Source organism: Rhizopus delemar, genomic scaffold, assembly GCF_000149305.1.
Source record: "Rhizopus delemar RA 99-880 supercont3.15 genomic scaffold, whole genome shotgun sequence".
In the NCBI taxonomy this organism is placed as follows: domain Eukaryota; kingdom Fungi; phylum Mucoromycota; class Mucoromycetes; order Mucorales; family Rhizopodaceae; genus Rhizopus; species Rhizopus delemar.
The window spans coordinates 465,368-492,670 of record NW_027137841.1 but is presented as its reverse complement, the minus strand read 5'-3'; the positions used below and the strand labels follow the sequence as shown (position 1 = coordinate 492,670).

The window sequence follows — 27,303 nt, the reverse complement described above, 5'->3', positions numbered from 1 at the left end:
TATATAAACATGGTTCGCTCTTTGCCTTTGGATGTACAAAATAACATCAAGTCCTTACTCAAATCTGGTCACCCTTACTCATCAATCATAAGACGAGTGCCTGGAGTCAAGAAAAGCACCATCAGTGACTATAAGCGAAGATGGTTTCCAAACATGAGGCCCCTTAACTCAGGCCGTAAGTCCGAAATTACAGCTACTACCAAGTCCTACATCAGACGGTCAGTCATAACAGGTAAATTAAAGACCGGGAAGGATGTACAACGATATTTATGTGATATTGGATGCGTAATTGGCTACTCTGCTTGCTTCAAACTTTTAAAATCGATGGGATTCCAGGCCCGTATCAAGAAGCACAAGCCGTTTTTAAAGGCTATTCATATGAAAAAGCGACTTGCATGGGCCAACGCCCACAAGGATTGGACAAAAGACGATTGGCGTCGTATGATATTCTCAGACGAGACTAAGGTAAACGTTTGGGGATCAGACGGTGTGAAGTACTACTGGAAGAGACCAGATGACAAGCTTCGATTCCACCATCTTGACTTGACAGTAAAAGGAGGTGGAGGCAACGTTATGATGTGGGGATGTATTACATACGATGGTCCTGGGTATGCTTGTCGTATTTATGATGGAACAATGAAGAAAGAGGATTATGTACATATATTGGATACAATGCTAATGGACACCCTAAATTACTACAATTATGATCCTAAAAGCATTTATTTCCAGCAGGATAATGATCCGAAACATACGTCAAAGGTTGCAAAAGCTTGGTTTGAAGAAAACAACTTCGACAGCAAGTCTATTTACAGTTGGCCTGCTCAGAGCCCAGATCTAAAACCAATTGAACACATTTGGCACCACCTGAAGTTAAAATTAAGTGCGTATGAAAGCAGAGCTAAAGGCGTTCATGAACTATGGGATCGAATTGAAGAACAATGGGCGACCTTTACAAAAGATGATTGTAGAAAGTATATAGACAGTATGCCGGATAGAATCAAAGCTGTTATTCAAGCAAAAGGGGGATATACGGACTACTAACAGATATTAAGGGGCACCCGGAAAAATGGTCCGGATGTTGCTCAAATGTTGGATCTCCTGTGGCTCTCTTTGAAATTTTGTGTGACATATCAAATTTTTACTACAAATAAAGTCATGTTTTCTCTTCAAAATAATGTTTGTTTCGTTTAATTTGATTGAGATTTGGTAAAGATACAGTAATATTTGTGAATATTATAAAAACATCCGGACCATTTTTCCACCTACTGTATATGCAAGACATTCATTACTCTTTATGATATAATTCATCGTCAGATCTTTATGATTTAACTATGCTAGTGTTGGAGATGTTTGGTTTATAGCATAATTTATTATTTTATTATGTCTACCTATAACAAAAATCAGTCCGTTTTTTGGTTTTTTCGCAATGCCTCTCCGAGAATTAATTTTAGAGCTCCGCTTTACTGACACTAAATTTGGACATAAACTGGACGAAAATATTGGTGTAACCTAATTGCTTCTAGCTGCATTTCTTCTGTAGTTATTGCGGAAAAAGTGATTTTCCGTGACTGCTGCTAACGCCCGATTTTGCATTAGGTCCCGTATCTCCAGAAACAGTCTCTGGATTGACTTGAAATTTAGTTTGCTATGTCTTATGACGTCAGTGAACGCTTACGCGTTCTCATATTTTAGCTCATTTAATTTTTTTACATTTTTTCTTTTTCCCCATTTACCTCATCTCAGATTAGCCAAACATGCCATGACAGCAAAGAATGCCGACAAACATGCCCAAATTGAAAACATGTTGAGCCACTCCATTCCATGGGATGTAATTCAAAAGAAAGTAGGCTGTGGAAAGTCCATGATTCGAAGAATTTCAAGGAAAACCAAGATGCAGTCAAAAAATAGCGCGGATAGACATCGTTTACTCGCACCTAGGGAGGAAACCAAAGCAGCTATAGACATAAGACTAGGTTTATCTAAAAGCGCAGCTGATGCCTCCTTTGGCGTTAAAAAACCAGATCGATCAGTCAATCCAAAAACAATTACTCGTACTTTCAAACGCAAAGGTCTAAAATCGGCTAAAAAAAAGACGGCACTTCCACTTAATAATGACAGGCAAAAGGCACGATATGATTGGGCAAAGGCTCATAAAGACTGGTCCGAGACTGATTGGGAACGCGTTGTCTTTTCTGATGAGACAAAGATCCAAAAAAGAGGGTCTAATGGTCTAGAATACGCTTGGAAAGAGGATAATGCACCTTATCGAGACCATCACTACAAGAAGAAACATGCTTATGGAGGAGGCGGGATTATGCTTTGAAGTTGCATAACTATACATGGAGGGGGGCTACATGTCCTGGCTACAAAGTAATGTAAATGGTGAGCTATACACATCAGTACTTGAGGAGGAATACAAGGAAACATTGAAGTACTATGGCCTGCAAAGTAGTGATATGATCTTTCAACAAGATAATGCAAGCATCCATTGTGCTTCAGCTCCTTCAAAATGGTTCCAAAAGAACAAGGTTAAGCTCCTGAGTTGACCAGCATACTCTCCTGACCTTAACCCAATTGAAAATGCATGAGCCATGCTTAAAAAGAGGGAACAGATGACAAGACCACCCTCTTCCGTGATTGAGACTGATCAAGCATTTTTTGACCGGGTTTCGAAGCTTTGGCATGGTCTAGCAGCTCTAGAGTACTGTAGAAACCTTATTCACTCCATGCCCCGTCGAGTTCGGGACGTAATCCAGCGTAAGGGCCGCGATACCAAGTACTAATCGAAATTCAAAAAAATAAAAATTCATTATTTTCAATATATCTTCTCATAACATGTCGGAAAATAAAAATATCATTTCCGACAAACATTATCAAATTTGTTGAAGGAAGAGACAAATTTTTCGTCAGCAAAGTGGAGCTCTAAGTTAAATTCCCGGTGAGGCATTGCGAAAAAACCAAAAAACGGACGGCTGAAGGAAAAGATATGGTGCAAGGAGATTCCGGACCGGGTAATTGTCCTACGTAAAATCCAATTATAGCAATCGATGCGCCCGAATTTTCCGGATCGAATGGTGTAACTTTTATAGCCGTCACACTTAAACTCAGCTCGTAAATCGCATTACAACAGAAAAAAACTACCTTTGGCGGACTAAAAAAGTGAGATTACGTGCCCGCTGTTGGTTGCACACAAGCATCCAATACCGCAAACGATGTAAATAATTTTTCCGCTTTCAATGGTGGTATTTTGAAAGGTGTCACTGTACTACCTGACGAGCTACGGTCCTTCAAAGACGAAAAAATTATTTGGCTCACCGTCAAGAATGGTTATGGCGTGGTAACGGATTGGCTACTGACTGCACTTGAAAGCTATACTCAGCGTATTATGTATTTGGTAATCCTGCACCCTATTGGTGCAAAACAAGCTTCAATAGCCTTGCTTAAAGCTATATCCGGGTGTATTAATATGTGAATGTAACAACGACGTGCGTACAAGCAATGAAGCCTAACCACGAGTACTGATTCCGAGCTGTAACCGTGAGCATTGACTTCCGAGTTGTGACCACGAGCACTAATTTCCGAGTTGTAACCACGAGCATTGATTTCCGAGTTGTAACCACGAGCACTAACTTCCGAGTTGTAACCATGAGTACTAATTTCCGAGTTGTGACCATGTGCTATTGGAATATCTCATACGTGAAACAGCAAATTTTTTTTTCCGCTCGAACAACTATATAAACTGTCATGACTTTTCTTGTTTTCATCTTTATTTTTTATATTCTTCTTATGCCTCGCTCCAATTCATCTGCTTCCGTCACTTCCAACAACAATGCCACTCCCTGTAGAGGAGGTCGAGTATCTGGTCAAGTAGTCTCACGTTACAGGTCTTATGTCCCTCCTGCTGGTGACCGTATCCTTGAAGCACAAGTTATTGTTAGCCCTGAAAGAGCATGGGAGTAAGTAAACTACCGTCATAAACGGCGAATTAAGATAGGGGACTAGTTTTACTAATTTGTTATGCTCATTTGCAGCCATCTTTTATCTGTGAACAGCGCGTTTGATAGAACCAGTATATGTGGTATTGATGGCTGTCAGAAGGTATGCATTTTGAGAAATCGGGCCGAAAATGGAAGGCTCACTTACTACTGTGCTGGTGGTCTTGACATCGATGAAAATGGTGATACTATTGGTCACCCTGGTAGAAAGTCTCGCGTCTGTACGTACAACTCGGTGTTTTACAATCGTAAATGCATGACAAACTACACTCTTTCGGTGATGTATGATTATCTAAAAGACTCAAGCATCACCAACATTTGCAATTCCCATGGCATGAGCCGTCCTGCTGTGACTTCATTAGCGAATGATCTCCGTTTAATGATGCTCAGTGACTACAATGCCCATAATCGACAAGAGGAGCATAAACTAGGCTCTAATGTAAGATGTCACCACATACAGATAGATGAATCGAAGTTTGGCAAGCGAAAAAACCATCGTGGTCATCGTGTAGAAGGCATCTGGGTCTTTGGTATGGTTGAGTACTTGGTCCCCATCAATGAGGCAGATCGGTTTTATACATACACTGACCACCGAACTGGCGATCAAGAGCTGAGACCTAGGTATGAAGCAGGACGCAAATTCTTTTGCACCGTCCCTAATCGGACAGCGGCAACACTGTTGCCCATCATCTATGATAACTGCCAGCGTGTGTCAACCATTAGATCTGATGGATGGAGAGCATATTCCGGTCTGCACCCTAGAGAAGAGCGTGACGAGATTACAGGCGAGATACTTGACAAATACAGCTGTTGTAGAACAGTAACTGATTGTAGTTGACATTAATAAATATAAGTCTTAATACAAGATCATAATTAAAATAAAATAAAATACAAGTTTATTTAAATAAGATCATACAATCAATTCCAATTAAACATGTTCTTTTAGAATATGTATTGTATTCATGAGAGTTCTTTGATAAGAAGTATCAACTAAAATAACAAAATTCAGTCCAATGTCAGGAATATTGCTAATCTTTCACATAATTGAAATAACGCGTAAAAAAACGTTATTCAAATCAGTGAGGAATTCCCAGAATAAAAGATAATCTATGACAGACATACAAAAGAACAAATGAAAAGTTTTCATAATCATAATTATAGATAACACTTGCTAAAGTACCTGAATATTAGAAGAACGATCACAATAGAAGATATCAAGCCACTCACTCAATAAGATATAAATACCTGCTTTCAATTAGAATAATTTTTACTTTAACTTAAACTGAAATAAAGATCAGTCTCAAAAAGTACTCAAACTGTTTCCCAATCTTTGTTTCCACCTTTTCTTTTACTATCTAAACCATTATACAACAAGTGAAACTTGGCTGTTCAGGGCAGTTGGTAATTATCAGGATCTATTCTTATTCAAACTCATTTGTAAAGATTTAGCTTAGAATGATAAGGCTGTTATCTTACTGACATGTCAGAGCATGGCACATGATCTTTACTATTCATCATTTCTGTAAATGAATAATAATGGATTAGGTACCTAGTCAACTTTGATCTGACTGGAGGCATTTCATATAAATATATCTTTCCTCTCAATGAAGACGGGACGATTCTCCCAGATCAGTTAAAGAACAACAAGATCTATAAAACAACGAATTAAAAATTTTCATAATCGATTCAGTGATCATTCTTCAATCAAACGTATCAATGATTGGATCTACGCTCATAACTACTCATTTACCCGCCAACTGATAGAAGAATATAAATGGTAGACTTTGTAATGATTTCTTTTTAACAATGAAGATTGTCTTAATAAAGTTCAGTCTCAAAAAGTATTCTTTGGTTTATCTTTGTTATTACCTTTACCAGAACATAACACACTTAACCAATGTCGAGTTTTAGTCGTTGGAAGTCCATAGCTCCTGAATACTACTGTGACCGCTTCATACATATCATTGTTTGGTGCAGAATCATCAAATGCATCGATAGTTGTGTATAGGTTTCAAATACGGGCAGTATCCGGCCCACAATCACGTCGTAACCTCACTTGACGGTGAGCCAAATAATTTTTTCGTCTTTGAAGGACCGTAGCTCGTCAGGTAGTACAGTGACACCTTTCAAAATACCACCATTGAAAGCGGAAAAATTATTTACATCGTTTGCGGTATTGGATGCTTGTGTGCAACCAACAGCGGGCACGTAATCTCACTTTTTTAGTCCGCCAAAGGTAGTTTTTTTCTGTTGTAATGCGATTTACGAGCTGAGTTTAAGTGTGACGGCTATAAAAGTTACACCATTCGATCCGGAAAATTCGGGCGCATCGATTGCTATAATTGGATTTTACGTAGGACAATTACCCGGTCCGGAATCTCCTTGCACCATATCTTTTACATAGTCCAAACGGACTGATTTTGTCCCTTACTGTATGCTTGGCATTGCTCCTTGGTAAAAGAGTTCCATTCTTTCTCGATTCTAGACCAGAGATCATGCACACCTTTAGCTCTACCTTCATATAAGCTCAGCCTCAACTTTAAATGGTGCCAGAGATGCTTTATAGGATTCAAATCAAGATGGTGGAATCGGAGCTTGTCATCTGGTCTCTTCCGGTAGTATTTCACACCGTCTGATCCCCAAACGTTTACCTTAGTCTCGTCAGAGAATACCATACAACACCAATCATCTTTTGTCTAATCCTTGTGGTCATTGGCCCATGTAAGTCGCTTTTTCATATGAATAGCCTCTAAAAACGGCTGGTGCTTCTTGATACGGGCCTGGAATCCTATTGATTTTAAAAGTTTTAAGCAAGCAGAGTAGCCAATTACGCATCCAATATCACATAAATATCGTTGTACATCCTTCCCGGTCTTTAATTTACCTGTTATGACTGACCGTCTGATGTAGGACTTGGTGGTAGCAGTAATTTCGGACTTACGGCCTGATTTAATGGGCCTCATGTTTGGAAACCATCTTCGCTTATAGTCACTGATGGTGCTTTTCTTGACTCCAGGCACTCGTTCTATGATTGATGAGTAAGGATGACCAGATTTGAGTAAGGACTTGATGTTATTTTGTACATCCAAAGGCAAAGAGCGAACCATGTTTATATAAAACAGCAATAATAACGAAAGAAGACGAACGTATGCTAAATCGGCAAAAAAAATACAGATATTTATATTTTTTTTTATTATTAATATGAATCTAATGTATTATTAATTATCTGAAACGGAAGAGATGACTTCTGAGTCAGCGGCATTGAACAATCTTGGTAATTAAAATCTTATGAGGTGTCGTATTTACCTTAATAATTTTCTTAATGTCGTGTGAGATCACTCAAAAGATTCTTCAACTAATAATTTGACTGTATATCATATATAGCCCAAAGTGCTATATACGATAAACAGCCCACACAATTTATACCGTACTACCTCGGACCCTAAATCACATTATTATATTCTAAGACGTAGTTTGTATTGAATGGGCTCGCTCTCTCGTCCTTACTCAATAAAGAGGTTCAAGAGACTCATCGATTTTTCGACTTATTTTATTACTTTTATTAATCGAGAGAAATAACACGCCTATTCCACATGAGGCACCCGGAAAAATGGTCCGGATGTTGCTCAAATGTTTGATCTCTTGTGGCTCCCTTTGAAATGCTGTGTGACGTATCAAATTTTTACTAAAAATAAAGTAATGTTTTCGCTTCAAAATAATGTTTGTTTCGTTTCATTTGATTGAGATTTGGTAAAGTTACGGTAATATTTGTGAATATTCTAAAAACATCCGGACCATTTTTCCACCTACTGTAGCTCTATCGTATCTGACTGCAGAGATACAAAGCAAAAAGTATAAAATTGCAAAACATTCGAACAATTATTCCAACAACTGTATCTTCAGTTAGTTAAGAACCCTAAACAGAAGTTGAAATTGACAATCAAATACTTAGCTGTGACCAACATCTAATGTTTTAACTATTAGCCAATGCAAATTCTAGACTTGCATCCAATGCAGCGTGTTTAGCACCAGTGTAAGCTCTAAATCAGAACTTATGACACACATGCATGTGATGTTGATTGTCTATGGGAAAACGTTGATATGGAATGGAGCAAGTTTATTACCTATTTTCGCAAACAATATGTAGATACCATGCAGCTAAGAAATGAAGCTGTTATTAAGGCAAAAGAAGAGCACACAACTTCTTAATAAAAATGTCGTTTTTTTGCAAAAATCAGAATATGGAGTTTCTCACATATCGTAAGCCTTTCCTCCTCAGCTAGTATCATGTACAGTGGCCGTCAAAACTGGTCGCATGTTTTCATATTTTGCCTATACGCGCTATCTTCTTCTTCATTTCTTAGTCTATAGCAATGAAATATACTTAATTCGAAAGAGCAAACTCTGTACAATCATATGGTAACACAGACATCACCGTAGACCCAATATACTGGTAGTAATTGGCACTTAAAGTCCGACGGCACATGCGACCAGTTTTGATGGCGTTTGTAAGTAACATAATATAGCCACAAAAATGTGGCTTAATTATAATTTTTTATGTTTTTTCTTCTCTTTCTTCTTTCATCGTAATATTATTTACATGTAAGTGTTTTTTTGCTAAATTGCAGCACGCCATTAAGATATTATACCATTGCAGATCCGACATGCGTGCAATTTCAAATGACAAAGTAAACAGCAGCTACTCATTGCTGAGATCCAAGAAGTCAAACAGCAAAGTAGCGAAACAAGTTGGTGTTAGTCGTACCACTGTTCAGAAGTACCGCTCATCTCTTAAGATGTGTGGAAATGTTGATGAAGGTGGTCGCCCATCTCTAATTAGCCAACGCATGGTGAACTACATCCGGAGATTAGTCACCTTAGGAAGAAAAAATAATGCTGTAGAGATCCAAAAAGCTCTAAAAGAAGAATTTGGAATGTCTGTAAGTGACAGTACCGTACGCCGCGTTCTTAAAAAAGCTGGCTTTATAGTGTTTGTCAAGCCTCAAAAACCTTTGCTACGCAGCCAAAACATCGTGAAACGCCTTCAGTGGGCCAAATCGCACCAACATTGGACTGTGGATGACTGGAAACGGGTCATATTCTCTGATGAGACTAAAGTAAATCGTTTTGCATCCGACAGAAAGGCTTATGCATGGAAACTACCCCATGAGGAATTGAACTCGCGACATGTACAGCAAACCGTCAAGCATGGAGGCGGCAATACCATGGTCTGGAGCTGCATTACATGGGAAGGTGTTGGGTGGATAGTTGATGTAGGTCATCTTATGAATAGCGAATGCTATCTTGAGGTCCTAAAAGACGACTTACTCAAGGCAATGAGAAGCTATGGCTTGGATTCTTCCAAAATGGTGTTTCAGCAGGACAATTATCCGAAGCATACATCGAAGGTAGTGAAAGAATGGATTGACCAGCAGCCATTTGAAGCATTGAAATGGCCTCCTCGATTACCAGACCTAAATCCCATAGAGCATATGTGGGCTCATTTAAAGAGATAGCTATTTCATAGCTATGAGACACCACCAAGTAGTATGCATGTGCTATGGGAGCGTATAGGCCAGACCTGGTATGCCATTTCTAAAGAAGAATGCCAGAAATACATCGAAAGTATGCCGAAAAGGTGTGCTGCAGTTATTAGAGCAAAAGGTCTTTGGACTAAATATTGATTTTTTTAAATAAAGTGTGTAAAAATGTTGACTTATAAATGCCGTCAAAACTGGTCGCATGTGCCGTCGGACTTTAAGTGCCAATTACTACCAGTATATTGGGTCTACGGTGATGTCTGTGTTACCATATGATTGTACAGAGTTTGCTCTTTCGAATTAAGTATATTTCATTGCTATAGACTAAGAAATGAAGAAGAAGATAGCGCGTATAGGCAAAATATGAAAACATGCGACCAGTTTTGACGGCCACTGTATGCTTGGCATTACTCTTTGGTACAAGAAATACATTCTTTCTCGATTCTAGACCAGAGATCATGCAGTCCTTTATCCCTATCTTCATCTAAGCTCAGCCTCAGCTTTAAATGGTGCCAGAGATGCTCTATAGGATTCAAATCAGGACTTTGAGCAGGCCAACTGAAAGTATGCTCTTCTTTTAACCCATTTTCCTTAAACCAAACATGAGCAAGCTTTGATGTGTGCTTAGGATCACTGTCGTGTTGAAAATAAATAGATTCCTGTTGGTAACCATATTACTTTAGACTGTCCATCAGTGTAGTTGACAGGATATGAACATAATCTGATGCTTTCATAGTACCATTCTCAATTGCGCAGCCATATCCAGGACCATCCCATATCATACAACCCCAAAGCAGCACACTGCCAGCTCCTCCTTTGACTGTAAGGTCAAGATGATGAGGCTGCAATTTGTCACCAGATCGTTTCCAAAAGTACTTACAGCCATCTGAACCCCAAACATTAATCTTGGTCTTATCAGAAAGCACTATACGTCTCCAGTCATCTTCTGTCTAATCTTTGTGAGCTTTAGCCCACTTTAGTCTAGCTTCCATGTGACATTTTTTGAGGAGAGGCTTTTTCTTCTTAATTTGGGTATCGAAACCCATACTGTGAAGCATTTTTACTGTACCAAAATAGCCTATCTTGTGACCAATACTGTTTAAATATGGCCATACGCTCTTTGCAGTCTTAAGTGAACCATTTACAAGCTCTCTCTTCAGGTAATTCTTTGTCGTTGAGCTTATAGTAGTCTTTTTACCAGCATGACCTCGAGTACGTTTTGGTGTATACAAGCCCTTGTGCTTGCTCAAAGTGGAACTTGATACTCCTGGAACACGTTTCACGATTTCTGAGTATGATAAACCCTTTTTCAACAGCTACCGGATGCTCTCTTGCTTGCTACGAGATAAAGGATGTACCATGATATAAAGACGTATAGACTGTACGAGATGGAAGGGAAACACCGTAAAACACAGCCATATTTATATATTTTAAGCTCCGATTAATAGCAAAAGCGTTGTTTCATAATTACATCATTTTGTAATGCTGTATTTGTGATGTCAGAAGCGGCAACAATATCATCATTATAGAATGCATTGAGTTGGAAAAATTGTTCGAATGCATATGCTTGACGCAATTTGGTCTTACTATATATGGAAATAATTCCAGACCCCTAGCGTTTTATATGTTATATGCGACAGCTGTCGCTTTTTAATGAGGTATCGTACGTAGCTCTATCGTATCTGACTGCAGAGATACAAAGCAAAACGTATAAAATTGCAAAACATTCGAACAATTATTCCAACAACTGTACCTGAAAATTGCAAATCGTTGCAATAGTTTTTGTAACTACTGTATTTTTTTTTCTTTTTAGCTGTTTTGCCAAATATGAAATAGAAGACAAAAACTACAAAAAGACGATAGTTGTGAAACTAAAGATTATATATGACTTTATTAATAAAAATATTGAGGGTATTTATACTTTTTGAATGTCTGGGTCTTTACCGCTATTTCAATTGATCGGTTAAAAGAATGATATGGAATATAAGGAAGGATAGTGGATAATCAATAGCCGCTGTCTACTTGACGAATCAAGGGACAATGAAGTAATTAAACTATTGATCTAACGATAATTATAGAATAGGATTGAACTGCCGTTGTTGTAATCAGGTTCCGATATAGTCTTTTAGAACGCTGGTAGGACAACAGGGCAAGATTGGCTATTGCAGAATTCTCACGTTTATTAATAGAGATCTGGTTAGACTATAATTCTGTAGTATCCAAGTTTATCCATGAATGTTCACTTTATTAGTTGTGTGGATACAACATTAGCTTTTCTTATTTTTTTGACGTTTTTTATTTTTGCGGCTATTGTGATAATTGGATTTTGTAAGGTTTTTGTAGTATAAATAGGTTTGTACTGAATAAGTCTTGATATAAGATCAAAGGTTTAGATAGGATTTGATTCCAAAAAGAGTAATACAGTAGGTCAAAAAACTGCTGCAAGGAATCCATTTTTCTTGGTTTTTATAGCGCATATCCTGTTACAATGGTACAAACTGCCTCTGTTCCCACATAGTAAATCTTCTACATGCCTTGAAAAATCCGAAAGAGTTTAAGCCCTATTGGATAAGTATTGAAGGAAGTATGAGATGCGCAATTTGAAAATTTGAAAAAATGAAAATTTCAACGGAATGAATTTATTTATTAATATTTGGTTGGTCCTCTTTTTCTATTAATAATCTCTTGAGTTCTTTCCGAAATATTATCTACATGTCTTTGACAAAGTTATTTATTGAAGTCAATTCATATTTCCTCAACTCGTTCCCAAAGCACATCCGTGTTCTTTGCTCTCTGTTCGTAATAGTTGAGTTTCAACTTCAATTGATGCCATACGTGCTCGATTGAATTTAAGTCGTGGCTCCGAGTTGGTCAATCGTTAATATAGCTCTCTTGGCTACTACATAACTAGGCCATTGTAAATTATTCCTTGTGCTTTGGGTCATTGTCATGCTAAAAGTAAATGTTGGACCAGTCGATATTGTAGTACTTCATCGTATCACGAAGCGTAGTGTTCAAAATATGCTGGTAAACACCCGAGTACAACTTTCCATCGTAAATCTAGCAAGCATATCCTGGTCCTTCAGAGGTTATACAACACTAGGACATCAATTTGCTAGCTTCATGGTGGATTACAAAATCCAGGTCATGATGTTGAAAAAGGTCACTTGGCCTTTTCCGATAGTGATCATCACCATCAAAGCCCTATACGTTGATCTTGGTTTCATTAAAGTAAACGATTTGTTGTCAGTCAACCATTGCCCAGACCTGATGCTCCTTTTTCCATTCTAACTGATGCTACGTATGCACGTTTGTCTGAAATGGCTACTTTTTTTCTATCAGAAAATGGAACTCCATTAATTTCAGTACGTTAATCTCTGACTGGTATGAGATATCGTAGCCAAATCCAACTGGCTCCCGGTATACCTCTTTGGAAGTCTTTAGAACCCCTTCAATGGCTTTTCTTTTGATTAGCCGCTTCGTCACTTTGGAGACTAATGTAGGTCTATCACCTGTGCTCACTGTCCTACTTCAAAACAACGTTATAAAGTATCTACTAACAGTTGATTCATGTAATCCAGTCTCCTTAGCAATATCATACTTTGATGTGGATCCGGTTAATGTCTGTTTGAGATCGTTTACTTTCTCTTCTGACAGTCATATATGCATGCAATTGGTGAGAGGGTAAAAAAGAGAAATAATTTAAACAAAGGAATATAAGATTTAGAATAAAGAAATTGTAAGCACTCTTAAATACAGATAGCATTCTAATCACGTCAAAAGAGAGAAAAATTGTGATGGCAACCGGTTGGGTCGTATTAAAATTCATTATTTCAAACATATATAAACAAGTAAAAAATACCGGATGTTTAAAATATTATCTTTAGCAGTATCAAATTCCACCAATAACCATTGCCCATATCCGATAATCGACGAATAAATGCACTTTCTATTGAGGTACAAACAGTCAAAGTTTGAGATAGTTTGGTGCAGTACCCATGGACAACCAGCTGTAAAACCTGAATTTTGCAATTCCTTGCAGCAGTTTTTTGACCTACTGTAGATTGAATATAAGTTCGCTTGTAATAAGTGACCACCAGATCTTGTTAAGTAGATCAAACTGTTTTGAGTAAAGTAAAATAAAAAGATAATATAAAGGGGATTACAATGAAGTGTATATGCTTCAAGGGACTTCTTGTTCTTGATGTTAAGTAAAATAAAAGTAAAATAAAAGTGATTTACTTTGAATGATATTTATTTTTAATAATCAAAAAGTAATATGAAGTAAGTAGAAACAAGATTATGTAGAAACAAAAGTAAGTAAGAACAAAAGTAAGTAGGTAAAGTATAAGAAATATTGAAGTTATTTATATGTCTTTGGTTTTTCTGATTATATGCTGTTTTTGATGATTTTATGGATATTCTATATTTTTTTGCATTTTTCTGGATTTATCTGTATTCATACGTATTTGTTTGTATGTTCCTGGATTTGAACTAGTTGGAGAGAGAAAAGTCAAATACTGCTGTTATTTTAAAAGGTTGGCTTATTGTAAGTGAGTTAATTTGAGTTAAGATTGCTTGTAAAGCTTGATTTTAAGGTTGTGATAGCCTTGTAAGTTGTTGTTTTATATAAGATTTGAGCAGATGCTTGATAAGTAGTGACCACCAGATCTTATGTATAAGATCAATACGATGTTTCTTGATAAAGGTTAAAGTAGAGTAAAATGTTTAAGTGAACAGGGACTTTCTTGTTAAAGTTTGTTAATTATTGAGTAAAAATATATGATTTATTTGAACTGACTAACATTTTCTTTACAAAAAGATGGGATATATATATGAATATTTTTTTTTTTTGACTTTTTTCATTTTTCAACTTTTTTCAATTTTCGACTTTTTTCATATTGTAACTTGTTAGTACTTGGGACTTGGCTTGTGTTAAAGTGATGTAGATTTGTTTAAATTGAGGTTTGAAGTCTTGAATGACTTGAGTTTAGGTAACTTGATTGAACGTTTAACAGTTCTTTAGAGTAAATTGTCTTTGAGTAGTGACCACCAGATCTTTTTAGATCAATAAGGTTAAGAATAAGATTGTTTGATAAACGATAAAAATAAAAGGGATCTTTCTTGATTTGTGATAACTCGGGTATCAGATCAGAAAGAATAAGTAAAAATAAAAAGAAAAGAAAAGGTAATTGTGACCCAATAAGAAAAGATTGCTTTTTAAGCGTAAGAAGATTTGATTTATTGAATTGGATAATGTTATTTTGTTTAAAAATATTCATCTTATTTATATAAAAATTGGCGTGGCTTATTGTTTGTGTTGTTTGACATCTATGTCGAACGACATCAATGTCGCTGGACATCAAAATTATTCTTGTGATCAGCATTGTTCTCTTGATCTAAAATTTCATCATTTGTGCTACAATATTTTGACTTCTTTCACTTTTGCTTCGTGTGACCTCTTTATTCACTTCTATTGTCACATTATAATTCTTTTATTTTATCTTGTTTTGTAAAATTTATTGCACCTCATGGCGAGACACATACGGTAATGTCTCCTTGCCACTCAATAAACAAAAATCTTTTATCTGTTACAATATGACATGACACTCCTACGACTGAGTCCCTTCTTACAAAAAAGTAGACAAACAGACTAACGACAAATAAAGTTGAAAAGTAAAGAATTAACATTCCCCAACGGGGAATCGAACCCCGGCCATGTCGGTGAAAGCGACAGATCCTAGCCACTGGACCATTGAGGAAGAGATATATTGATAAACGCTATAATAGATGGTGTTACGCCTGATCACGTGATTGGTCCACTGGAAATAATCGTTCCAATTGGATAAAGCATATCGCAAGATTGAACACTTTTTGGTTAACACATATTTATGGCTTTTGGAGAAAAATTTTAACTTTTGCTGTATTGGTCATTTTTGAATTTTGAAAAAAGACTCAGGTGCGAAAAAAATAAAGAAATTGAAAAATATTTTTATTTTTTTTGTAGGGTAAGTATTCATAAAGTTATTCACGTTTTAAAAAAGTGTCTGTTTTTTTTACAGATGATCTTTTTTTGGAAAGCCTGTTCCCCTCTACTGTTGAAAGACCGATGTCTTCTTTTTTTATTTTTGAGGGCAAAAAGCGGAAATCAAAAGTATTTTGCGATTATTTTGTTCAGAAGAATACATATTAGGAAGGCAGCCTGTGGTTTTTAGCTTAGATCATTACAAACGTGTTACAAAACGTAAAAAAATAATCGTGTTTGGGAAAAAAAATGACCTGGTGAAAAAAAAAGTAAGTAAAAAAAAAACTACGTAAAAAAAAACGAGTCTAGCAATAGAAAGTTCATTGTTCAAATGAAAACACTAATCTAACAACAATTACACTTCATAGAAATGCAAATACCTTTACATTATAAAAAAAGAATACGTGTATATTCTAAAAGAATAAAAAATAAAGCTCTGCTAACATTTTGTTACAAGGCAGTTATAATTAACAAATACATACAAAACGTTTTTGTTTATCAAGTAAATAGATTGTTTTATTATTTTTTATGACAAATATTGTAAAAAAATATATGTTTTTAAGCTTATACTCGCTCATTACTTACTTTATGTTTGCACATGGGTGTAATTTGCCATTAGCCATTAGCCATTAGAGATGTTAGCAATGACAACTTTCTTTACCAAAAAGAACTTTTTAGCAACAGGCAACAATATAAGTCTGTTATTCTTATTGCTTCATCATGTTGGAAAGAACAACTTTGCTCATGAGGTTCATGTTCGTCATCCGAATGTGTCCCATTAGGAATTCTTAATGTAAGAAAAAAAAAAAAGAAACCGACATTAGACTTGGTTGCTATTTTTTTTTTATAAACTTGCATTTGACCAGAACTTGAGCTTTCTTTTTTATCTTTTGTACCTTGAACATCTAGTGTATTCCATGAAACAAAACCAGGGAGGAAAAAAAGCTGTTTTACTGCTACAGTGCGTTAAGTTGCCGACTCTTTTTTTTTTTTTATTTCAAGTAAAAAAAAAGAAAAAAAAGAAAAAAGAATACTCTCCATGTTAAAGATATTGCACTCAAGTAATAAAACTTGTTCAAACAACGTATAAGTTATCTTTTGGGATACCATTAAATGTAATCTTCGTGCAAAACACTGTATTTGATTATAACATAGATAGACAGTGAATAAGTGTAACATTGGTAAAAATAAGGCTACAAAAAAAGCCCCTCCCCTTTTTTTTTTTTTTTTTTTTTTTTTTTTTTTTTTTTTTTTTTTTTTTTTTTCCTCTCTTTTTTATAAAAGGTAAATTAATATTTTATACATTCCATTCCTGTTCTAATGGTACTTGTACTTTAGTAAAACCGTATTTCTTGCTTTCTTTATAAAGTCTCTTTCTCAAGACTACCTTTTCTTCTTCTTTTACTTGTTGGTATAAGCTTGGATGACGTTTTTTTTTTCTTTTTTTCTTTTTCCTGGCCCATCTAAAGCAAGGTATTATTACTTTTACTACATATCCTCCATAGCTAATAACTATTATAGATGCATACTGCATTCCTTTTCTTTATTTGTTGGTATAAGCTTAGCTAGTTTTCTGGTCTATCTAAAGAAAGGTACAATTATTTTTACAATACATACAGGATCGCTAATGTTTATTATAGATGAATTCTGCTTTGCTTTGGCATCTTTTTATCTTTTTTTCTGTGTTCGCTTTGGTTCTTGAGTACTGATGTCTTTTCTTCTTTTGATTTGAGTGTCCAAGTCTTTGCTTCCTTGAATCTTTGAATCCTTGTGTCTTTGAATCCTTGTGTCTTTGAATCCTTGTGTCTTTGCATCCTTGAGCTTGGCTTGTTTTTTTTTTCTCGTGAGAACCTTTTGAGTTCCACGAGATTAATTGATGTATTTTTAGATTAGATGCTGCTATTTTGATGACATTAGGTAAGTCAAGTAAACTTTTAAAACGCTACGAGCAAAGAAATACTATATATTGTTATTATTATTTTATTTAAATAAAAAAAAAGCTATTTTTATAAACCAAATCCCAGTTTTTTTGTATATATGAAGCAATATTTATTGCAATATGAATGGTTAATAAAGAAGTATATAAAGCAATATGAGTGGTCAATAAAACCTGTACGTAAAGCAATATGAGTGGTTTAGAAAAGAGCAAAAAGACAAATAAAGCATTGATTTGAAAAGTATCATTGGCTGCCGAGCACCATTAGATATTAAATGGATAATAAACAGGAGTCATAACATAACTGATGGAAGTTGCGTCTTGCGAGATCAATTAGTGAATAAATGTACCAGCAGTCTCCTGTCTCTGCCACAAATCTTGTAACATCTCTTAACCAAAAGATTAACTACGGTTTAAACGATTTGTGGCAGAGACAGGAGGCAGTGCGATCAACAATCAGTTACCCGATGTCACACGATTCTAAGCTCTTTCGCAAGATTGATAATATATCTGTTAACAAATTTGCACGATTATTTCCAGTGGTCGACGTCATCAATTCCTGCAGTGGATGTACCTTATTTTAGTACTGTGTGAATAAAGAGAAAGGATAACTTTTTTTTTGTTCCGATTTATAATTTTAATTCTATCTTGGGAAGCTTGTCTAACAAACAAATACTTATTGTTCGATCCTTTTGTGTTCACGTTCATTTAAATTTATATATATAATCCTTATTGTATATTTAACTGAACAATCCCTAAATACTACGTTTATTCTATTGCGACTCGTTAAGAATCTGTTGGTTTAATCTTAAGGAAGAGGTTATTTTTGACGGATACACTACAATAATATACTCAGAAGGAATTGGTGGAATTATTGTTATATCCAATTCAATCACTACGTGCGGCTGTAGAACAACAGTAATAACTAATCGAAAACAGTAATATAATAACAACCAAGTACCAATTGTCTCAATATGAGGAAGACGTATTTTTTTGTCAGGAGTCGCTTTCGATTCCTTTTTGATTTTTAAAGCTTATTTTGTATTCAAAAGATGCTCCTTTTCATGGCGATTCTAATGGTATGCTGTTCGGTGTGGTTGGATAATTCTAACGGACGTTATTCAAGAAAATGTAAACGAAAATAATCAGCTTCATCGCATCGGGAATTGAATGGGACAATTGGCACTTCAGGCCACGATGGATAAATCATGATATTTACGGTTCAATCGGCGCTATAACTACATTCCAAATATGGAAATATATATTTTTGGTCATTGCGCATCGATTGGTACCATTTTCGTTTTCCAATTCCGACTATTTGTTGTAGATATCTGCGCTTGAAAATAGGCGGTATGCAATTTTTTTGGGCACGCTCTATATCAATGACTTCTTTACAGATTTTAATAAGGCTTTGAACATTTGTGTAACTATATGGTCCAACAATAGGTGTTATAGCTTTGCTAAAATATCTGTATTTGATGAAGAGAAATATGTTAAAAACAGCAATAAAAAAATAGTAATTTCGGAGATTTTGGCGGAGATTATGCACAAGTACTTTAATCAGTTAGAGCTTATGGTATGCAAATTTTTACTAAAAACCATCGAATAGAAACAATTTTATGTGACCCTTAAATTTATAGCATGTCTGCACTTTTTTTATGATTGCGGAGCGAATATTTGATTTCACACTCCGAGACTTTGGGAAATGACTTATCCAATAGTACGCTATATTGGGTAGAAGTTTGAATGGAATCTGAAAAATTGAATTTTGGAGCTCATCTGGCACTGTAAGCATCTGATTTCCTCAGCTTGCCCTCATTTACTTTTGTGAAGGATTAGCAATCGACAACTCCTTTGTATGTTTCTTGAATTCTAACATTACTGATGTATGGCAGTTATATGAAACATCGATATGGCCGCCAAAATTTTTGCGACCGATTTAGGGTTCTTAGCGTATATGCTATAACAAGGATGTCTTGCAAAGTGGCATCATCCACTGTCCGAGCATGCATACCAAATGGAAGCTTATTTCTAAGCATCTTTTGATGAATGTAATATAGATACTAAGTTTTTTAACTAAATAACATCATTGATATTATGTAAGGATCACATTGCTTCCTCGATTCTTAAAATATCGTTATTTCTTCATTATGGTTCAAACATTAGTCGTAAAAAAACTAATTGTAATTGTTAAGATAATAGAAAACAAGAGGTAAAAACAAAAATAAAGAAACAGTTTGTGAACGTTTCGAGTCTGATCTTTATTTCAGTTTAAGTTAAAGTAAAAATTATTCTAATTGAAGGCAGATATTTATATCTTATTGAGTGAATGACTTGATATCTTGCATTGTAAACGTTCTTCTACTCTATCAGGTGCTTTATCAAGTGTCATCTCTATTTATGATTATGAAAACTTTTCATTTGTTCTTTTGTATGTCTGTCATAGATTATCTTTTATTCTGGGAATTCCTCACTGATTTGAATAACGTTATTTTACGCGTTATTTCAATTACGTGAAAGGTTAGCAATATTCCTGACATTGGATTGGATTTGGTTATTTTAGTTGATACTTCTTCTTATCAAAGAACTCTCATGAATACAATACATATTTTAAAAGAACATGTTTAATTGGAATTGATTGTATGATCTTATTTAAATAAACTTGTATTTTATTTTATTTTAGTTATGATCTTGTATTAAGACTTATATTTATCAACGCTAACTACAATCAGTTACTGTTCTACAACAGTAATAACCTATATACTGTTATATAATATCGTGATATTATTCTTGAATATCATTTAAAAATATTAATGCTTATCGTTTTTATAATGTTTTGTTGATTACAAATCTATTCTTAGTTAAATTTAAATGTTCTAATAAAATGTGTTATTCTCATTATAATTTGAATTAAAAAAAAACTGTAAATTATTTTTTATTGGATTTGGTACATTTCTTTGCTACTTTTTTTGTTTTTCGATGTGTGTTTATAGTTCATAGTGTTATGTTCTGGTAAAGGTAATAACAAAGATAAACCAAAAGAATACTTTTTGAGACTGAACTTTATTTAAGACAATCTTAATTGTTAAAAAGAAATCATTACAAAGTCTACTACTTATATTCTTCTATCAATTGGCGGGTAAATGAGTAGTTATGAGCGTAGATCCAATCATTGACACGTTTGATTGAAGAATGATCACTGAATCGATTATGAAAAATTTTAATTCGTTGTTTTTATAGATCTTATTGTTCTTTAACTGATCTGGGAGAATTGTCCCATCTTCAATGAGAGGAAAGATATATTTATATGAAATGCCTCCAGTCAGATCAAAGTTGACTAGGTACCTGATCCATTATTATTCATTTACGGAAATGATGAATAATAAAGATTATGACTTATTTAGTGTTCATGTTTACTTTATAGAATGAATCTAATAGTGATAGTTTTATATAAAAAAGAAGAAGAGTATATTTTATTTAATAAAGATTTAAATTATTATCTTTTATCAATTTTAATATACTTCTTTTAGTTGTGATTATTCAATGTCCGTTATGATCAGACTCTGTTCTACAACACATGGTAGGTGCAGTGAAAAAATCACAACAGTGAGTACTTTTTAGGCAAAGAAAAATTATAATTAAGCAAGAGCACATGATAATAGCGCTTTTGCTTTGCAAATTAAAGTTAGCATATAGTTATGCTGCTATTTAAGGTTGTCTTTCTGTAAGTGAGTTAATTTGAGTTAAGTTTGCTTATAAAGCTTAATTTAAGGTTGTGATTGCCTTGTAAGTTGTTGTTTTATATAGGGTTTAAGCAGATGTTTGATAAGTAGTGACCACCAGATCTTATGTGTAAGATCAATACGATGTTTCTTGATAAAAGTTAAAGTAGAGTAAAAAGTTTAGGTAAACAGGGACTTGTTAAAGTTTGTTATTTACTGCGTAAAAACATATGATTTATTTAAACTGACCAACAATTTCTTCACAAAAAGATGGGATATATACAGTAGCGGACAAAACTGGTGCACAAAACTTTTTTTCAGCTATAAGCTACCATTACTTGCTCATTACAGTTGCAATATCTATGAAACTATATCAGATGGAAGGCGTACTAAATGTTGCAAATTGTGCAAAGTTTAATCATTGCATTGCCAAAAATGAGGGAGAACCAAGCCTTTATTTATAAGAATAGATATTTTTAAAAAAAACCATAAAAGTGATTAAAACCTAAAAGTTCGTATAATTGCCTCGTCTTTTGATAACAGCAGCAATTCGTTTTGGCATGCTTTCATAGTATGGCTGCATATCACTTTCAGTAAAAGAGTTCCAATCTTTATCGATTCTTTTCCAGAGATCGTCTATGCTTCTTGGTGTGGTATCGTATTGAGACAGCTTTGACTTTAACTGTCGCCAAACATGTTCAATAGGATTTAGATCGGGACTTTGTGGTGGCCAATCTTTTAATACCAATATCCCATTATCAGATAACCAGTTAGTGGTATGCCTTGACTTGTGCTTTGGGTCATTGCCATGTTGAAACAAAACATCACAATGTTTCAAACCATAATATGCTAGGCTTTCTTGATACGTAGTAGACAAAATATGGGTGCATAATTTTGAATTCATTGTGCCATCATATACTCGACAAGCATATCCTGGTCCTCGAGATGTAATACAGCCCCAAAGCATAACAGATCCGCCGCCATGCTTCATTGTTTGATTAACATGAAAGGATCGCCAAGGTTGATCGACTTGCTTCCAATAGTAGCGTATACCATCGGCACCCCAAACATTGATTTTGGTCTCATCGCTGAAGATCACAGACTTCCAGTCCTCCACAGTCCATGATGCTTTGTCGCGACACCACTTCAATCGCTTTTTCTGGTTTGTATAGCTGATGAAAGGCTTGTACTTCTTAATTCCAGACTTGAAGCCTATCTTTCTAAGAAGCCTTCTGACCGACCGTTTGCTAATACTGTATCCTAAGGACCTCAAAAAGAGCTGAGCATCAGAAGCTGTGCGTAAGAGTCCTTGTCGAAACTTTAGACGGATGATTGCATTAGTTATTTTTTTAACTACGACCGGTCGACCACCACGGTTACGAGCCTTGATGTTCTTTTCTTCCTTTCTTATCCTGTTGATCGTCCATTTAGAGACTCCTGTTGTTCTAGAAATATCCATTGTCGTACGACCTGAGCGTATTCCAGATTTCACAGCTTCTCTTTTATCGTTGCTGATTTTTTTGGGCATAGAGTGCTGGTACTTTGTTAAAATGGATAGGGTAAAAATAAGAAGTGAAATTCATAGAGAGATACAAATTAGGCAAGGGTTTATATATTTTTTAAAAGCTATTGGAATGCACTAGTGTATTATAAAATTTTACAGCAAACTAGAAAGAAATGGGTAGATTTGAAAGAAGGCTAGACAAGTACTACATTTTTGGCGAAAATTGAAATATTCAAAAAATCACTAAAAATGACCTTATTCCTGAAGGATGTCCGGCACAGTTCCGGTTTACCTAGCATAATGCATATTTTAGACTGCCTTTCAGATGGTATATGCCACAAATGTCGCAGACATATAGCGGAGATGCAATGCTGATTTTAATTTTTGTGCACCAGTTTTGTCCGCTACTGTACATATGTATGATATTTTTTTTTCTTTTTTGCTTTTCTTATTTTTTTTGACCATTTTTATATTTTCAACATTTTTTATCTTTTTAACATTTTTTATAATCTTTTATCTTTTAATTTTTTCTATTGCTATTTTTTGTTGGTTTGTGTTTTGAGTTGAGTGTTTTAGAGAAGTTTTTCTTGAAATTTTTAAAGTAAGGTACTGTAGTGACTACCAGATCTTTTAATTAAGATCAAATAAAGGTAAAGATAAAAAAAAATAAAGGGATCAGGAACTTTTTATGAGAAGGTTGCCTGTTTATTGAATAAAATATATAAAATAAAAATGTGAGTAGAACTGTACTGTCCTTTTTCTTCATCTAAATAGTTGGGATATTTATATTGTTAATTTTTTTTTCTTTTTGACTTTTTTCATTTTCTTGACTTTTTCACTTTTTTGACCTTTAACATTTTCTTGACTTTTTTCATTTTTTGACTTCTTTGTTACACCATTTTTTTGACTTCTTTATCACAACATCAACCCTCAAAAAGAAGTTCTTGTGACCTACAAAAACATTTCAGCTGTAAAATAAATAAAAGGGAAAACTTAATCAGTTATCGCAAAAGTATAAAATGGTCATTGGGTGGATTGAACTCGTGACATCAAGATTCAAATGAGCCATATTTCCAATTAAGCTATTTTGTAATTTCTGGAAAAAAGTGGTTTATAAACATCCAATGGACTTCCATAAATATTTTGAAGACCGTTAAACATGTTTAAAAATATTATATGGTGCTTACTATTTTTGAAAATTACCGATGTACCAAATGATACAAAACTAACTGGGAACAAAGGTGCTTCACATAAGAAACGCCCCATTATTCTAGACTAAATCGGGAAATATTCGGAACTTCAAAAATTAAACAGCGCCATTCGATTCTGCTTGCCTTATAACCTTAGTTTCTATTTTTGGATTGTTATTCTAGCTCCGCTATAGCTGTAGATATTATGATTTATCCATCGTGGCCTGAAGTGCCAATCACCCATTGAATGAAAGGAAGTCACAATTGGCCGACATTATTTTTCTTACCCATTATTTTCTACCCTCACAGGATACATCAAGAAGACGATCTCTGGACGCATTGTTCACCCAATGTGCCAGCACACCAAACAGAAAAGAACACCAAAAGAATCAACATGAAAAACGAATATTCAATGGATACATCATTTACTTTATTTATCAAAATCACCATAATACCCTTCACAATTGTACATTTTCCCCAGTTACCTTGTATTAATATGTTATTTCAAAGTATCTATTGTTGTAATGTAATAAAGAAAAAGGCTTTCTTCCCGCTAAATTTAATTTTGGCTGCCGAACATTTTTATTTTGCACGTTCAAGCAATTGAAGTCAAGAACTAGTTTAATTGTTGATCTTGTTGTTATTGTACATTAATAGTCTCCTACAGTCTTCTATTAATTGGTTTCTGTTATACACTACCTCAAAAAATTGTTCATTTTGAACCGCCTTTTACACATTTTGTACTGAATCTGCTTCGCATAATCTCCAATCAGCACTCAGCATAGACCATTATGAAGCACTGCTTCTCAGCTATTTACAACACTGTAAGAATATCACGTGCTATGTGTGAAGGCTGGAAAATATCCAATCAAAAATCAAAATCAAAATGAACAATTTTTTGGGTTTTTCTCGACATTTTTTATTTTATTGGCTAATAATTAATCTCACCGCCCTTTTCTTTCAAAGCAAGTTGTAATCTTCGCGGCATGCTGCATACTAACTGCTCGCAGTATTCCTTTGTAATCTCATTGTACCAAATGTCTGCAACCCGTTCAAATAGTTCTTTCATACTCAAGGGTGCAGTTTCATAAGTATACAGCCAGACTTTCAAGTAATCCCATAAATTCTCTATAGGATTCAAGTCAGGTGAATATGCTGGCCAATCTAGTAGCTGTACCTTGTTATCTACAAACCATTTCTGTGTTAATCTAGGTGTATGCTTTGGATCATTATCATGTTGAAATATAATGTCATCCTTTGACATATCGTATTCTTCTAACGATGGGAGCATATCCTCCGTCATAATTTTGCAATACAGCTCTGAATCTAAACCTCCGAATACTTGGGTGATATAACCAACTCCGTTTGCTGTCAAACAGCTCCAAAGTAATATACTGCCGCCTCCATGTTTATAAGTTTGATTTACGTTGTGGTCCTGCACTACGGCGCAAAAAATCTCCGCATAATGCTAGTTTCATCCATCTATCAGCAAAATAAAAACGCTAAAAATGTCGAATTTAGCGAAATTTTGTTGCCTCTGTAGGCAATATTAACACGAAAACTAGCATATTAATGCTTGGTCTAGCATAATTAAGGCCGAGGAGTTTGAAAACAAATTCAATATAAGCTCTCAAACACTTTCACACAACAATGTAATTGGATGAGGCAGACTATAGTCGTTCTGTACATCAGCAGAGTATGGCTACGTTTAAGCATGTATATCCAGTAAAATGGGCAGGTTTATTATTGTATAGGGTAGTATAAATGGACAAATTTAAATGATTTAATAATGCGATGCTTTATTTATTTGATTATATATTCAATAGTGTACATTTTTCATTTAATATGCACTTGAATAAAAAAAAAAGTAATTAAAAAAAGTAATAAAAAAAAGTAGTACAAAAAAGTAATAGAAAAAAGTAATAATAGAAAAAGTAGTAATAAAAAAAAAAGGAATAATAAAGAAAAGGAAATAATAAAAGAAAAGGAATAATAAAAGAAAAGGAATAGTAAAAGAAAAGGAATAAAGAATGAACAGAAATAATACAGTAGGTGGAAAAATGGTCCGGATGTTTTTAGAATATTCACAAATATTACCGTAGCTTTACCAAATCTCAATCAAATGAAACGAAACAAACATTATTTTGAAGAGAAAACATGACTTTATTTGTAGTAAAAATTTGATACGTCACACAACATTTCAAAGGGAGCCACAAGAGATCAAACATTTGAGCAACATCCGGACCATTTTTCCGGGTGCCTCATAAGATTTTAATTACCAAGATTGTTCAATGCCGCTGACTCAGAAGTCATCTCTTCCGTTTCAAATAATTAATAATACATTAGATTCATATTAATAATAAAAAAAAATATAAATATCTACATTTTTTTTGCTGATTTAGCATACGTTCGTCTTCTTCCGTTATTATTGCTGTTTTATATAAACATGGTTCGCTCTTTGCCTTTGGATGTACAAAATAACATCAAGTCCTTACTCAAATCTGGTCATCCTTACTCATCAATCATAGAACGAGTACCTGGAGTCAAGAAAAGCACCATCAATGACTATAAGCGAAGATGGTTTTCAAACATGAGGCCCATTAAATCAGGCCGTAAGTCCGAAATTACTGCTACCACCAAGTCCTACATCAGACGGTCAGTCATAACAGGTAAATTAAAGACGGGGAAGGATGTACAACGATATTTATGTGATATTGGATGCGTAATTGGCTACTCTGCTTGCTTCAAACTTTTAAAATCAATAGGATTCCAGGCTCGTATCAAGAAGCACAAGCCGTTTTTAGAGGCTATTCATATGAAAAAGCGACTTACATGGGCCAATGACCACAAGGATTAGACAAAAGATGATTGGTGTTGTATGGTATTCTCTGACGAGACTAAGATAAACGTTTGGGGATCAGACGGTGTGAAATACTACCGGAAGAGACCAGATGACAAGCTCCGATTCCACCATCTTGACTTGACAGTAAAAGGAGGTGGAGGCAGCGTTATGATGTGGGGTTGTATTACATACAATGGTCCTGGGTATGCTTGTCGTATTTATGATGGAACAATGAAGAAAGAGGATTATGTACATATATTGGATACAACGCTAATGGACACTCTAAATTACTACAATTATGATCCTAAAACCATTTACTTCCTGCAGGATAACGATCCAAAACATACGTCAAAGGTTGCAAAAGTTTGGTTTGAAGAAAACAACTTCGATAGCAAGTCTATTTATAGTTGGCTTGCTCAGAGCCCCAATCTAAAACCAATTGAACACATTTGGCACCACCTGAAGTTAAAATTAAGTGCGTATGAAAGCAGAGCTAAAGGCGTTCATGAACTATGGGATCGAATTGAAGAACAATGGGCGACCTTTACA

At 34.8% G+C, this 27,303-nt stretch overlaps 10 protein-coding genes and 1 non-coding gene across 11 annotated transcripts; 6 read left to right on the top strand and 5 right to left on the bottom strand.

Moving 5' to 3' along the window:
- Positions 1–9: 9 nt before the first annotated feature.
- On the top strand, positions 10–1,041 carry RO3G_14980 (uncharacterized protein; the record flags this gene model as incomplete). The annotated part of the gene is made up of 1 exon (XM_067669564.1): positions 10–1,041. The coding sequence occupies one exon, from the start codon at positions 10–12 to the stop codon at positions 1,039–1,041; it is 1,032 nt and encodes a 343-aa protein (XP_067525665.1).
- Positions 1,042–1,759: 718 nt separating this feature from the next.
- RO3G_14979 (uncharacterized protein) lies at positions 1,760–2,323 on the top strand (the record flags this gene model as incomplete). Its single annotated transcript, XM_067669563.1, has 1 exon — positions 1,760–2,323. The coding sequence occupies one exon, from the start codon at positions 1,760–1,762 to the stop codon at positions 2,321–2,323; it is 564 nt and encodes a 187-aa protein (XP_067525664.1).
- A 31-nt stretch (positions 2,324–2,354) lies between these two features.
- On the top strand, positions 2,355–2,546 carry RO3G_14978 (uncharacterized protein; the record flags this gene model as incomplete). Its single annotated transcript, XM_067669562.1, has 1 exon — positions 2,355–2,546. One exon carries the CDS (start codon positions 2,355–2,357, stop codon positions 2,544–2,546), a length of 192 nt encoding a protein of 63 aa, XP_067525663.1.
- A 1,240-nt stretch (positions 2,547–3,786) lies between these two features.
- On the top strand, positions 3,787–4,833 carry RO3G_14977 (uncharacterized protein; the record flags this gene model as incomplete). Its single annotated transcript, XM_067669561.1, has 2 exons — positions 3,787–3,956; positions 4,053–4,833. 2 exons carry the CDS (start codon positions 3,787–3,789, stop codon positions 4,831–4,833), a joined length of 951 nt encoding a protein of 316 aa, XP_067525662.1.
- A 1,858-nt stretch (positions 4,834–6,691) lies between these two features.
- Positions 6,692–7,102, bottom strand: RO3G_14976 (uncharacterized protein; the record flags this gene model as incomplete). The annotated part of the gene is made up of 2 exons (XM_067669560.1): positions 6,692–6,783; positions 6,880–7,102. 2 exons carry the CDS (start codon positions 7,100–7,102, stop codon positions 6,692–6,694), a joined length of 315 nt encoding a protein of 104 aa, XP_067525661.1.
- A 2,221-nt stretch (positions 7,103–9,323) lies between these two features.
- On the bottom strand, positions 9,324–9,434 carry RO3G_14975 (uncharacterized protein; the record flags this gene model as incomplete). The annotated part of the gene is made up of 1 exon (XM_067669559.1): positions 9,324–9,434. One exon carries the CDS (start codon positions 9,432–9,434, stop codon positions 9,324–9,326), a length of 111 nt encoding a protein of 36 aa, XP_067525660.1.
- A 775-nt stretch (positions 9,435–10,209) lies between these two features.
- Positions 10,210–10,954, bottom strand: RO3G_14974 (uncharacterized protein; the record flags this gene model as incomplete). Its single annotated transcript, XM_067669558.1, has 3 exons — positions 10,210–10,485; positions 10,600–10,823; positions 10,894–10,954. 3 exons carry the CDS (start codon positions 10,952–10,954, stop codon positions 10,210–10,212), a joined length of 561 nt encoding a protein of 186 aa, XP_067525659.1.
- Positions 10,955–12,484: 1,530 nt separating this feature from the next.
- RO3G_14973 (uncharacterized protein) lies at positions 12,485–12,826 on the top strand (the record flags this gene model as incomplete). The annotated part of the gene is made up of 1 exon (XM_067669557.1): positions 12,485–12,826. The coding sequence occupies one exon, from the start codon at positions 12,485–12,487 to the stop codon at positions 12,824–12,826; it is 342 nt and encodes a 113-aa protein (XP_067525658.1).
- A 2,399-nt stretch (positions 12,827–15,225) lies between these two features.
- On the bottom strand, positions 15,226–15,297 carry RO3G_19185. The gene has a single exon. It is a non-coding gene; the product is annotated as a tRNA-Glu (tRNA).
- Positions 15,298–21,723: 6,426 nt separating this feature from the next.
- On the bottom strand, positions 21,724–22,677 carry RO3G_14972 (uncharacterized protein; the record flags this gene model as incomplete). The annotated part of the gene is made up of 1 exon (XM_067669556.1): positions 21,724–22,677. One exon carries the CDS (start codon positions 22,675–22,677, stop codon positions 21,724–21,726), a length of 954 nt encoding a protein of 317 aa, XP_067525657.1.
- A 3,681-nt stretch (positions 22,678–26,358) lies between these two features.
- On the top strand, positions 26,359–26,769 carry RO3G_14971 (uncharacterized protein; the record flags this gene model as incomplete). Its single annotated transcript, XM_067669555.1, has 2 exons — positions 26,359–26,581; positions 26,678–26,769. The coding sequence occupies 2 exons, from the start codon at positions 26,359–26,361 to the stop codon at positions 26,767–26,769; spliced, it is 315 nt and encodes a 104-aa protein (XP_067525656.1).
- Between the last annotated feature and the right edge of the window lie 534 nt (positions 26,770–27,303).